This window comes from Sander vitreus, chromosome 7 (assembly GCF_031162955.1).
Source record: "Sander vitreus isolate 19-12246 chromosome 7, sanVit1, whole genome shotgun sequence".
NCBI lineage: Eukaryota > Metazoa > Chordata > Actinopteri > Perciformes > Percidae > Sander > Sander vitreus.
Genome location: NC_135861.1, coordinates 14291427 through 14304696, shown reverse-complemented (window position 1 = coordinate 14304696; position 13270 = coordinate 14291427). Strand labels below are relative to the sequence as shown.

Genomic DNA, 13270 nt, shown 5'->3' with positions numbered 1-13270 from the left:
TTTGATATTTGGTTCCACCGTTTTATGTGGTTTATTCCCCCTATCCTGCCCTGGGCCTATCCCACCTCTCTCTGTGTTGTGCTCTCTCCCTCTTTCTCTCCTGCTGTTGGCTCAGACCTCAAAGACATTCAGAACAATAAGCATAGATACTTGATAGCCTCAGAGAATCAACGCCCTGGCCATTTCTCCACAGCCCCTATTGGTTCCTTGACAGCCTCACCATCCTCTGGATTACTGTGCAGCCAGGGGGGCCTTCAGTCAGTCACCAGCATTCAGGAGCGGATCATGTCCACCCCTGGGGGGGAGGAGGCTATCGAAAGACTCAAGGTAAAGTTAGCCCATGTAGACTGCAGTAGTCAAATCCCACTTATGTTTTATGTTAAGAGAGAAGTTTGGTGACACTTATGTTTCGTGCTAAGAGAAAGGAAGAGTCCCATAGCTATCTGCCCACTCTGCTAAGACCCTCAACGTTTGGCTACTTTTATCTTTAACTTAAGTCCTTTTTACTTACTTTTTAAACATGCCCTCAGTAGAGCTAAAAGCTGCCCCAAGGTGTGCAAACATGGTTAAAACACATTCATAATTATAAATAAATAATTACTGTTTAATTTCTTCCTCTGGCTACTCTTCTGTATCCATATCTTCTTATCAATATTTTCTCCACTTCCTGCTGTGATAAATGTGTATTTACCACAAGTGTGCTGCACAGGAGGAGTTTCCCTTAGTTCTTGTTGATGGTTATTAAAATAATAATATAAGCATACTTGTTAGCAAGCATAATTGTTAATTAATATATATTAATAATTGTTCCTCACATTCTCAAATTGCATAAGAAAATGTCACTTTTTATTAAATATTTGAAAAGATCCCATAGTAGTTGAGGGCTGCAGTATTTAGTTATATATTTAAGTAACTGTAGAAGGTGCATCCTTCCAAAACACTGAAATATTTGTGAATGACAAACCGATTCAGAGTTTTAAAAAAAAATCATACCAACTTATAATAAAAAGCCTCACACAGCACACAGTTTAATATTTGTTCAGTAAATTAGAAGTTAATGTCAAGATGGCTGTTGTTGAACTTTAGCTCACACATAGCCTTTAATCAAAACACGCTTTGCTTGTCCTCACGTGGCCTCTAAGCTTTACTTCGCTCACACTCGCTGTAGACCTCTCACTCTGTTGATAAGGGAGCACATAGCATTGCAACAACCAACCATGAGGGGCTGCAGTTTCCATGGCAACCATGGTGCCCAGTCTGTCTGTCATCCAATGACGTCAAGCACCAACGCAGATACGGAGGGAACTGGACCAAAATAGATCCAGTCTCATTGGCTTTAATAGTGAGGCATATAATACTAACATTCTTTGATCGTTAAAGGTGTTGCAGCTATGTAGGTGATACAGAAACAAAGACTTTTTTACAATTCTTATCAGCTAACATCATTTGTTACTATTGCCAAACATAATTAACTTTAACATTAAACTAAGATGACTATATAGTGCATTATTAAACCTTTACAGTAACAAATGTCAAAATAGATCAATACCCAGAAGAACCGTCCCTCACTGCTTTTAAAGTATAAACAACCAGCTCAGCAACTGTACTGGATTACTAGAGCAACATTATCAGAGGTGAAGCTAATAAAGTAATGGTGTATTAGTCATAATAATTAGAGCAGTATGTTACCTCTGTTTTTATGCCTATACTCAAAACTTGTTTAAGGAAAGAAAGAATATGAACTTGACCAAGCAAGCATGTTTGTCTCTAGTGTAACAAATGGAATCTCTTGAATCCAGACTGTATGTGCCTGTTTTTACTGAGCTAAACACACTAATAGTTACAGTAAGATTACACTACACTGGTTGTGTTTTTCTCACACTTTGCCTCTGGTGTTCAGGAATCAGAAAAGATCATTGCCGAGCTCAATGAAACCTGGGAAGAGAAACTGCGAAAGACAGAGGCAATCCGAATGGAGAGGTCAGTATTGGCTTTCCTACCTCTACCTTTCAAGGGGTAGATGTTTGTCATACGTGTGCCTCCACTCCTCCTGTAATTCATCTGTGTCCTGTCAGTGTTAGAGAACCCCCCATAACGCTGTCTCTGTCTTTTCACCCCTCTGTGCTGTCTGTCTCATTTTCTTCACCTATCTGTCTCATTTCCTCTGTCTTCTTTCCCTGTCGTCACACTCCGCTGCACAAACACCCCTCTCACACCCTTTTCTCCCTCTTTATCCACTCATCTGTGGCTGCAGACATAAACCATGTTAGTGTCTGTCTATTGAGTCTCACCAGTGCTGTTCTCTGCCTGTTGTCATTCCCCAAATCACTTACATTTCACATCATCACTTCTCATCCTCTTTCTCTTATCAACACGAAGGCTCTTTGCTGAAAAATGTAGATAGTATGTGTTTCCCTGTTGCAGCAATTCTTCGCAGATATGTGCAACATGCACGTCTTTTTAAGTTTTAGTTCTGACAAATGTTTTTCCTTCAATACAGGGAGGCCTTGCTTGCAGAGATGGGTGTGGCAATCCGTGAAGATGGTGGCACTTTGGGGGTCTTCTCTCCTAAAAAGGTAGAACAGACATGAGACACAAGTACAGATGCCAGGGGACTATGTCCCATGGGTGGTGATGCACACCCTTCCACCCATCACTTCTCACTTCGGTTTCCCATGTTATCTTTTTCCATGAAAACCCTCCCTGTACCGTCACTGTCTTTTTCCCTTCACTTTATTATTTTGTTTGTCTTTCCACTCGATTTGTTTCCTTCACATACTCAGCTTAGCTATGAAGGGACATTTGATGAGCAGCTTGATTGTCTTCCCACCAAGAAGGTTTGTTTAATTGAATTAGCAGATAACTCGCCTTTCCTTCACTAGATGAGTTTTAGTTTAGTCTTTAGTAGTGATTTCACATCATAAATGTGCAGTTTTTCCCTCAAGGTTACTGCACCTGTTGCATATATCTGCATTTTGTGTACTGCATTTACTCAGACCACTTGAATTAAGGTTTATCTTTGAATATAATACTTGGCTCTGAGAAGATTATTCAGACTTTTCCTTCAGCTCCTTAGAGCTATTAGCGCTGAGGCTTATTAAATTACAGGCAATGGTGCATTCCGCTCACTCTCCTTACCTTGCATCTTCCAATAGAGGAAGTGCAACATAAAGACCAGGAGATGTATTTGTATACGCTTGTCAGAAGAAAAATAGATTTGTTATCTTTTAATCGCTGACTGTTCAGTGTTGCTGTTACTAGATGTATCTAGATTAGCTGTGGTTTCAGAAAATTCCCCTCTTTAATTAAAATGAATGCTTCTTTAGACATGGTTAAACCCTCTCCACTGCTAATTGATGTAGTTTTTGGTTGTTGTTGTGTTTTTTACATACGCATTCCATTCATTTTTTTTCTCTCCTTTCACTCACTGCCACTCCATGGGTTAGCATTTCGTTGAGAAGCCTTGTGATCTTTATGCAGACTTTAATGGGGTGTTTTCCCCCAAAAAGGTTGGTGGTTTGTTGGAGTAGCTGCTAGCATTAATTGTAGTGGTACTGTGATGTATCAGACTCTAGAGCTGTCAGCACTGTGTCAATGTAACAATTTCACGTATCACTGACAGGTCATCATCATTTCTATTTCATCAACTTTTCTAGTGTTGTTATACTTTCGGTACTGCTGAATATTGATGAAAGTAGTGAAATCCTAGGAATGTTTTTGTGGTAAACTGTCTACCTCTTATGTTTCATCTGTAGACTCCACACCTGGTTAACCTGAATGAGGATCCTCTCATGTCAGAGTGTCTGCTCTACTACATCAAAGATGGAATTACAAGGTAACCAAAACCTGAGGACATTGAAATGCTGCAGAGAATGTAGAAAGGTTCAAATTTTTTTCCAGGCAGTATCTCTGAACTACTACTCCTCTGAAAGTTTGTCTTACTTAACATCAAAAGAGGAAAAATGGAATACAGAGTCAGAGGAAACTGGCTTAAAATCTGCCACTGAGTGACTGATCACAAAAAGTTTCGCTTTCTAAAGTAACTTTCCTCCCCTCTTTGTCCTTTTGGCCCCCTCAGGAGACTATTCCTGTTGAGTTTTTTGTTATAACTGCACCTCAGGGGGACAATAATAGATGACCGAATCGCAGACAAAAGAACCTCTAGTGCTTTAGAAGTGTTGCCTTCTAAAAGTAATGGTTTAAAGGTTCCATTTAACTTCTGCTGCTGACTTTTGGACAAAATGGCTGCCAATACAATCAGAGGGCAGACTTCACTCTCTCAAAATGGCCTCTCTGATTGTTTCAGGGTGGGTCAGGCTGATGCTGAAAGACGACAGGACATTGTTTTAAGTGGAGCTCACATCAAGGAAGAGCACTGCATCTTCCGCAGCGAGAGGAATGCCAATGGAAATGGTGAGGCACCATATTACGTGTTTGCTTGCTTATGTTTGCCTTGGCAAATGTGTATTGAATATGAGAGTTGATAGCATATTTGATAGATGATTTTTTTTGCTCTAATTTAAAGACTGATACCTGTAACCACTAAATACCTGCAAAAGCAACCCTAGGCACGTTGTCAGTGGATTAGTGCATAAATATCAAGAGTCAAGATTCATCTTCTGTTGCTAATGGAAACAGTTAAATGTCAGTAATCACTACATACACTGGGTTGGATATTTTTCCTTTTTGTCCATTTAAAAATGAATGATGATGAGCTTTTCAGAATGAGTCACTGATGATTGGTTGATGTGTTTCTGCTGAAGTTATCGTCATGCTGGTGCCCTGCGAGGGATCAGAAACCTACGTCAACGGCAAGCGCGTTGAGGATTCAATCCAGCTTCGTTCAGGTATCTTATTTTTGTAAATAAAGTTGTAAATAATTTGTAAATGTAATATTTGTATTATCTCTGTAGGCCAACATGAGATGACAGGTTTTTCTATTAACTATAGATAATTGAATTCATATAATGGGGTTTTTCCTGGGGCTTCATAAATCATAGTTGTACAATATGGTTCATAACACCCCTTGAGATGTTCTAACTGAAATAAAAAAAATAAAACATGGTCAAACAAAAGTTGGAGCTCGGAGAAGGAACAGTGTCTTTGCTAATGTCATGCTCTCCATGCTTATTTCTTCCCCATCTTCTTTCAGGTAACCGTATCATTATGGGAAAGAACCACGTGTTCCGGTTCAACCACCCTGAACAGGCCCGAGCTGAAAGGGAGAAAACGCCAACTGCCGAAACCCCTGTGGAGCCGGTGGATTGGACCTTTGCTCAGAGGGAGCTTCTGGAGAAGCAGGGCATCGACATGAAGCAGGAGATGGAAAAAAGGTGCACAATCTATCCTGTTGGCTATATTTAAATGAACCTTTAATAGTGTCAGTAGTGTGACTTTGTTGGGTTTCAAATATGGATTTTACACTATATCATGAATTGTGTGATGTATTTCACAATATATTTTACTTATTTATGTAGGCTCACTGAGATGGAAATCTTGTACAAAAAGGAGAAGGAAGAAGCAGACCAACTTCTGGAGCAACAGCGACTGGTGAGTTCAAATAAGCTGGAATTTAATCAAACCCACTTTGTGAATTTAATGGACTCTGTTTGGTCCGTTTTCTGTTAATCATCTTGTTAGAAGTTGTAGACAAGTAAGTAGTAACTACAGAGTGGGTTTAATATATATTAAGCCCTAACTTATTTCATGCTTTTTGAAAGTTAGTTATAATTAAAGGCAGCTGATTGAATCAGCTTATTTGTGATATTTTGTGTGTGATTTTGAGTGAAATGACATGGAAGTGGTATTCAAAGTTAAAGCATGGTTTTCCTTTGGTCAATTACAATTGGAAAGCTAGGTTTATTTTTTGGATGATGGTTTCACTCGGTCCATCTTACTAGTACTAATTTTCACTCTGACACTTTTGAGATGTGTGAATCACACTTTTACTCCTGGCGCATGTCTGTTCTTTTTGCATGGAAGGTTTTCTGGTTTGAGACGGATGAGCTTTTACTCGCCTCCCTTGAGTTTTTCTGTAGCAATTTGATTGAGCGAGACTTAGATTGTAAAGCTTTCCCTTTTTCCAAATCCTTGTTTTCACTTTTTCTTGTATCTTCTATAGTGGATCTGAATCTTGCAAAACAGCAACTTACAGCTAAAGTTGATTTGATATTAAGATCAAAATTAATTTAAAACGTATTGAATATTGGTCAGTACCCACTGAAACACATTGCCTTGTTTGTATAAAGTGACGCTGCTTTTGCATGGTTCATGTTAATAGCATGTTTTCTTAACTCATTCAGTACTGGTTCTGGACTAAGTTGCAGTGTTTGCTGTTGAGCTAGTCAGCTTTTGAAGTGGCTGTTGATTTGCTTGGATTAGATTTCTACTCTAGTTTTCTTGCTCTGTTTTATCCTGAGTTTCATCTCTTCAATGCAGTTGCTGACATGTACAATGCATTGTGATAACACAAATTCCTGCTGTAGTTTTTTGACAGATAGTGACAATGTGGTTTCTCATTGACTTCTTTGGCTACCTCTCTTTGCTCGCCTTACCTGGCATCTGTGTAGCACACTGAGGGCACGGCTCAACAACAGAGTTATTGCTGCTTACAGTTGAATCAGTGAATCACAGACCTCTTCCATATTCCATGGTATTATGTGCAGAGCTACAGGTATAGGGGTTCAGACTCCGAGCGACATAACATGTCCAATTCTAGCCATAGATACACTATCATACACAATACCTAAATTATCTGTACCAAATGGTTGTGATCTGTAATGTACTTTGTCTACAAAAAAAATGAGAAACTGCATTTTTTCCCCCAACTAACATCTTTCTTGTAGTGGATTAATACTTACCCTCACTCTTGCATCTCCTCTCTCTACTGGCTTTCTGATCAACTGCAAGAACACTGTCTTCTAACTCACTGCTAATACTAAAGCCACTCAAACCTTCTGGACTAAAGGGAGAAAGCTCCAAAATCCATCTACATGCATGCCACTGTAGCATGTTTGGGATCCAGCTTTCAAATTACAAAATTTTCAATTAAGAAGAGGAATATCACAAAACAATACAGAAGTGCTCCAATCAGCAATAATCCTCTATTTTGATATTGCTTTTCTAATCATGATAGACATGCTTTACCTTTACTTTTAATATCAATATGCAACATTGGGAACAATATTGTTAAAGCTGAGATGTGAAAAGCCTAGTTTTTACAAAAAGTGAATGTTTAAATCAATATGAATTTATTCATATCACTATTTCACTGGAGTGAATATAACGAACGACAAACTGACAAGCAAGAAAGTCAATGGAAGCCACTGTTGGAATTTTATTTGTTTTTCTGTCTTTATTTTGAACATGATTCTGGATGACTGGGTTCTGCATGATGCCATACATCTTTTACAGTAATGATGTATGCCCAATATTTAAAGATAACATAATTACAGTGTAATAGTCATCTTTGGTAAATATCCTAAATCTCAAAATTCTGAACCACGTCTAAGCTGACATTATATTCAGATTTAACTTGGTTGAAGTTCCCATGTTGCATATTCATACCTTTGATTCATTCTTTTTTTTTAAAGCCATCCTTTCATTCTCTCTTTCATTTCCCATTTTAATTTCTCCTTTTTTTGGGAATCCTTTGGTTTGTTTCCTGTGTTGTTTTCTCAAGGATGGAGACTCTGATAGTGGGGATGACTCAGATAAGAGGTCTTGTGAAGAGAGCTGGAGACTGATCACCTCCTTGAGGGAAAAGCTGCCCCCCAGCAAGCTACAAACCATAGTAAAAAAGTGTGGATTACCCAGCAGTGGGAAGATAAGAGAGCCAGTTAAAATGTACCAGATCCCTCAGCGGCGCCGCATCACCAAGGACTCCAAGTGGGTGACCATCTCTGACTTGAAGATTCAGGCAGTCAAAGAAATTTGTTATGAAGTAGCGCTCAATGACTTCCGCCACACACGGCAGGAAATCGAGGCCCTGGCCATTGTAAAGATGAAGGAGCTTTGTGCTAGCTACAGTAAGAAAGACCCCAACGAGCGGGACTCGTGGAGGGCGGTGGCTCGGGATGTTTGGGACACTGTAGGGGTTGGTGATGAGCGCATTGAGGATCTTATAACCAATGGACCTCGAGCAGGAGTGGTTGTTATGGATGACCTAAAGGTGCACATTGATAAACTTGAGGACATCTTGCACGAGGTGAAGAAACAAAATAACATGAAAGATGAGGAGATCCGTGCTCTCAGGAACAAGATGGTCAAAATGGAAAAGGTCCTTCCACTCATCACCCCAGAGAGCCAAGAAAAGCCTGCTGTAGGCACTTCTACTTGTGCCGCCAGTGCTGCCACGACTCCAAGCCCTCGAGAAGGAAAACCTCCGTTGCCTGAAAAGCCTGATGGAGAGGATGTAGATTCACAAACAGGCCAAAGTACAGGAGATGACTCAACCCTAAAGCGAGGCCACATGCGCTGGATGCGTCAGGAGCAGTTACGCCTGAAGAACCTTCAGCAACAAGAGATCTCCAAGCAGCTCCGCCGGCAGACCGGACCACATCGCTTTATACCCCCAGAAGACCGCAAGCTGCGCTTCCCCTTCAAAAGCAACCCTAAGCACCGCAACTCATGGAGTCCCGGTACTCATATCATAATTACAGATCAGCAGGTCATTGAGCTAAAGGTGCCCAAAGATGCTGTAGAGGAAGAAGAGGGAGAAAGCCGGGCTGGAGAAGGCCCGCAGTCTAGAGAAAAGATGGCCGCTTCACTAATCCAAGTCACTCCCCCACTGCCAAGCCCATCAGTCCAACGCAGGAGCAAAGACTTGGAGCAAGGTTTAAGCCAGGGTCACAGACATAACTATAGGAACAACCAGAACCAGCAGCCCTATGAACGAGGCCGCAGCAACTCTTTTAATCACCGCCAGCGGCCTTCTGGCTCCATGGAGTCACTGCAGCAGTCTGAAAGCAACAGGAGGCACACGCAAGCTTTCTACCAGCCCCGCCACCATCAGAACCAGCAAGCACATCCCCAACCACACCATCAACAACAACCTTGCCACTATGATAGCATGATGTATACAGATGGCAGATTCAATGGCTACCAGCAATACCATCCCATTGACCACGCTAACCATCCAATCCCCTTTCGGGCACCTCCGCGAATGCGCAGGCAAATGTCTGCTCCAAATCTAAAAGCCAGCAGAGAGACAGCAGTTTGAGTGGGACTTGTGAAATGAGGAACTAGTTTGATATACTTGTAGTAGGCAAACGCATTACAGATCACAACAACTCAGAATTATGCGAGTCAAACGGCTCAAACCGACTTTTGCACTTGATCAGTGTGTTATTGGTTGATCCAAAAGTATTGTTTGTATTATAAGAAGACATTTTATCATCATCATCCTCATGATATATGCCGTTTTATCAGTTTTTGCTACATTGTGTGCGCTGTCATCACTAGCATTTGGAGAGCTGTCATAAGGAATTGAAGCCAACAGATGATAAAGGGACTGCTTTTTTCAGAAGAAACATGCTATGCCTACTCTCCTCATTTTTCAGCATGTGTGACAATTCATCAATCACGCTTTGATTTGCCAAATTATTTTCATGGTTGAATTTCTGAGTTTACATCTGTGCCATTTTACTATTCATTTATCATGAATGTTTTTAGCCACAACAGTATAAACACATTGAAGTGTCTAATTTTCATTGAGACTTTTGTTGTTGCTGTTGTAGCCCAAATTAGGAACCTAAAAACACTATTTATTTATTTCTATATACAATGTAACTGAATGTTGGGATGGAATAATCAGTTCTCTTCGCAGTTTTACATTTTGTGTTGTACCTTATAAATCACCATTGGCCTAGATCTGGAATCAAAAGACCATGATGTTGGACATTTTCAAATTAATTATGGAATAACTTGATGCACTACTCAATTGCGTGACTGCCTTTTAAATAGACTGACATATTTGTCAAAGAAAGTGGTATTCAAAAAGTGCCTTTTTATGCACTAACCATATTAATCCTGCTGTGCATTTAATATTCAATTTTTCCTTTCCCTTCTTTTTAATTCAGTACTTAAGCACAAGGTTTCAGCTAAAATTTGCAAAGTAAACTTCATAACTTACCTAACCAACTAACTTAAGTAATAACATACTGATTATTGAAATTCTTAGTAAGCCGCTTGAGCCCAAACCTTTTTGTTTTCTTTCTTTTTAGATTCATTTCAAATATGTAACTGCCACCTACTTGTATTTCAGTAATTTGCACTTGTTGAAGTGAATGAATAATTAGTTAGTGAGGATACTAATGTTAAGCAATAGGTTACCCTATTCCTAAAACTGTTTTTATTTTAAATATACCTTACAAACTACCCACATTTTATTTTGTTTACTAAAGACCCTATCAAATGTAAGGTCACTATGCTGAAATTTTAAGATAAAGTTCCACAAAATTGTATCTATTTGAAAGTGTCACTGTTACCAGTCCTGAAAGTTCCAAATCATTTCCTGCTTCTTTCTGTATAAACTAGGAATCATGAGCTTTGAACTGAGCTTTGATTTCCATTTCATGCGGCCTTAAAACTACTTTCTGGGTTTGTGGTTCACTAAGGAACCTCAGTTCTCAGTGTTTTTCGATTGGATGTCCTACAGAGTGTTGTCATGGCTCCCAAAGAATCGCCTTAAGAAATGTTGGGGGGAGGACAAAGACTTGAAGTCTTTGCATAATGTTATTTGGAAGAATTATCCATGTCAAATGAGCCACATAGTCATGCAACTGGATAGATCTATCAGAGTGATGGTCTATGAAATCAGTCAGTTTTTTGCCTTAGTGCTCTAGCTGATGCTTGTTTGAATTAGCAGCAAGTCTGCCTGTCAATCGGTCTTTTCCTTGCTGCATTCGTAGCTTTAAAATAACTCCTTAACTATAACCTTTAATTACCAGATGGCTTTCAAATATTTTTTGAGAAACAGTGACACTCAGCAGCATGGAAGAGACCTTTGAGGACTATCAAAGAATGATAAAATGATATTCTGTGTTTTATACTATTAGATTTGACAGTATATATTCTGCCTTACTATGCTGTAACAAAAACCAAATCATATAATGACATATGCAAGTCTAGTCTCTACCTTATGCCTCATGTCTTTTGACTATTTTTGCATGCGCTTACATTTTTTCCTCCCTAATAAATGCTCCATTAAAGAATGTTATTTAACATATGCACTGGTGCTGATGGCAACCAGGTAAGCTGGAAAGTATACAACATCAAATGGACAGCGTACTGTTCTTTTGAAATATACATATGTCTGTGTTAGGTCTCAACTCAAAGTGTCTGTTGAGTGTTGTACGTCTACTTTTTGAATCTGCAATATCGAGTGCCTCACTGTGGCTGTGTACCAAGTTGTGTTGCTCCTTAATCAAGCACTTTGTGCAAACATGCAGTGCATATGTGAACAAGGTAAGGATATACTGAATCCATGTGTTGCTGGAATATTTTCGAAGTATGACTGAAATAAAATTACATGATCTAAGTGCAATTATTTGTTATACATGGGTGGTATTTGTTTTTCACTGCCAATAAATCAGTTTATGGACAGAATCTGATCTCTGCATGTATGCACTAGGGCTGAACAATTAATCAAAATTGCAATATGGACTAGTGCAATATCCAAATTGCAGGAGGTGCAATATTTTTTAAAGGCAAAATTAATGTAAAATATCATTCTGAATTAAATATTGTGGTGGTGCAGCAGCAGCGATGTCCTGGCCTACAAATCTTATTTGACAAAAAAATCTTTGTTTGGTACAGACACTTGCAAAAAATCACACCATGATCATTTTAATATATTTTTCAATGAAAATGGGAATAATGATGCAAAAATGATCATTCCCTTCAACATTGAGAATCGTATAACGATTGCTATATCAGTCAAAAATAATCACAATTAGATATTTTTTTTGTTCCAAATCATTCAGCCCTAGTATGCACTACACAGCAGTGACCATGTGAGACACTATACAACAACACCTCAGGTCAGATTAAAGGCTTTGTAAATGCTTGAATTAATACAGTTTACATTTTTATTTCTAAAAAATTCAATTTAAAGCTTGAACCACAGACATTTGTCCCTGTAAGTTGCATAAAGCCTTTTTTGCAATTTTTTTTTGTTTGTTACTGTCATCATATAATACTACATCATGACAATGTTCCACAAATGCCATATTTTATCATTTGTGAATTTAAATATTCATGTTTTGAAACTGGTTTAAATACTGTATTCACATGGTACATTATGGTACACATTGTGTTAAAATAGCAGCTTCATGCCGATAACTATATTTAGTAAAACTTGCTTTTCGGATTTCCAATCGTTTGAATGGAGAGAGTTCAGCTTTTAGCTTGTTGGTAGAGTTTCAGCAGGGTGGCGTTTAATGACGAATGAAAAGGCTGCATTGTCTTCCCAGAAAACACTGAACAAACAGGATGAGGTCATCGTAACCACAGCCTGTCCTGCTCTGATGATGAGGATGGCGCCCCTTATTGGATTACAGTTGACTTAGCTTCTACCAGCACCTCCCCTCTTCCATTCCAGCCGTTTCTCTCAGAATATAACCTATTTTATTGTTTCGTGAAGTTTAATCACGGATCCTCACAGATCTTCAAGTCATCAATAGCTTTCACTGCTAGTGTTTTAAATACAATATATGCAGTATATAGAAACACCTTAATATGCAATGTTTTGTTACAGGTATGGAAATATACAGTATAAAGAAAAACGGTCCAGAATTAATCTCATTACACATTGGTGGTAATTGTAACCCACTTTCTTCACATTGAATTATTTACACATCCAGCTGAATGTATCCATGCATCATTTGGACCAGTAACCAAAGTTTTCAGTACTTGTCTTTAATGTTGAAATAAAACTGGTTGTATGGACTTGCAAAGTGGAGACTGTACAGTTATCCCAACACAATACTGTGTATTATTGTACTTAATAGCTAAATTCAACGGTTGTTGCGGCTGATGGAGAATTGTCCATGTTCTCTTCCCTCGTCCCTATGTGTTGGTGTCCAGGTGTACGAGAGCAAATTGCAGGAACTTCAGAAACAGGTGGAGACTATTTCTCTGGTAGCTGAGACACCTGATGAAGAAGAGTTGGAGGAGGAGGAGGAAGAGGAAGGTGCGTACTGTAAAGCTTTACTCATGCAGATATTTCTTTACTTCAGGTATTTAAGCCCAACAAATATATAAATAAAAT

At 39.0% G+C, this 13270-nt stretch overlaps 1 protein-coding gene across 3 annotated transcripts in view; it reads left to right on the top strand.

Moving 5' to 3' along the window:
• The window catches only part of kif1b (kinesin family member 1B), a 62116-nt gene that overhangs the window by 29048 nt on the left and 19798 nt on the right, over positions 1-13270 (top strand). For 2 of the 3 annotated variants that reach the window (XM_078254768.1, XM_078254766.1), the window contains exons 13-21: positions 194-327; positions 1901-1980; positions 2501-2576; positions 3756-3835; positions 4307-4413; positions 4764-4847; positions 5153-5333; positions 5478-5550; positions 13087-13192. In XM_078254768.1, the coding sequence (XP_078110894.1) occupies positions 194-327; positions 1901-1980; positions 2501-2576; positions 3756-3835; positions 4307-4413; positions 4764-4847; positions 5153-5333; positions 5478-5550; positions 13087-13192 (921 nt within the window). Of the gene's footprint in view, positions 1-193; positions 328-1900; positions 1981-2500; positions 2577-3755; positions 3836-4306; positions 4414-4763; positions 4848-5152; positions 5334-5477; positions 5551-7681; positions 11549-13086; positions 13193-13270 lie in introns of those variants that run through there. The other variant, XM_078254767.1, reaches the window with a different exon arrangement.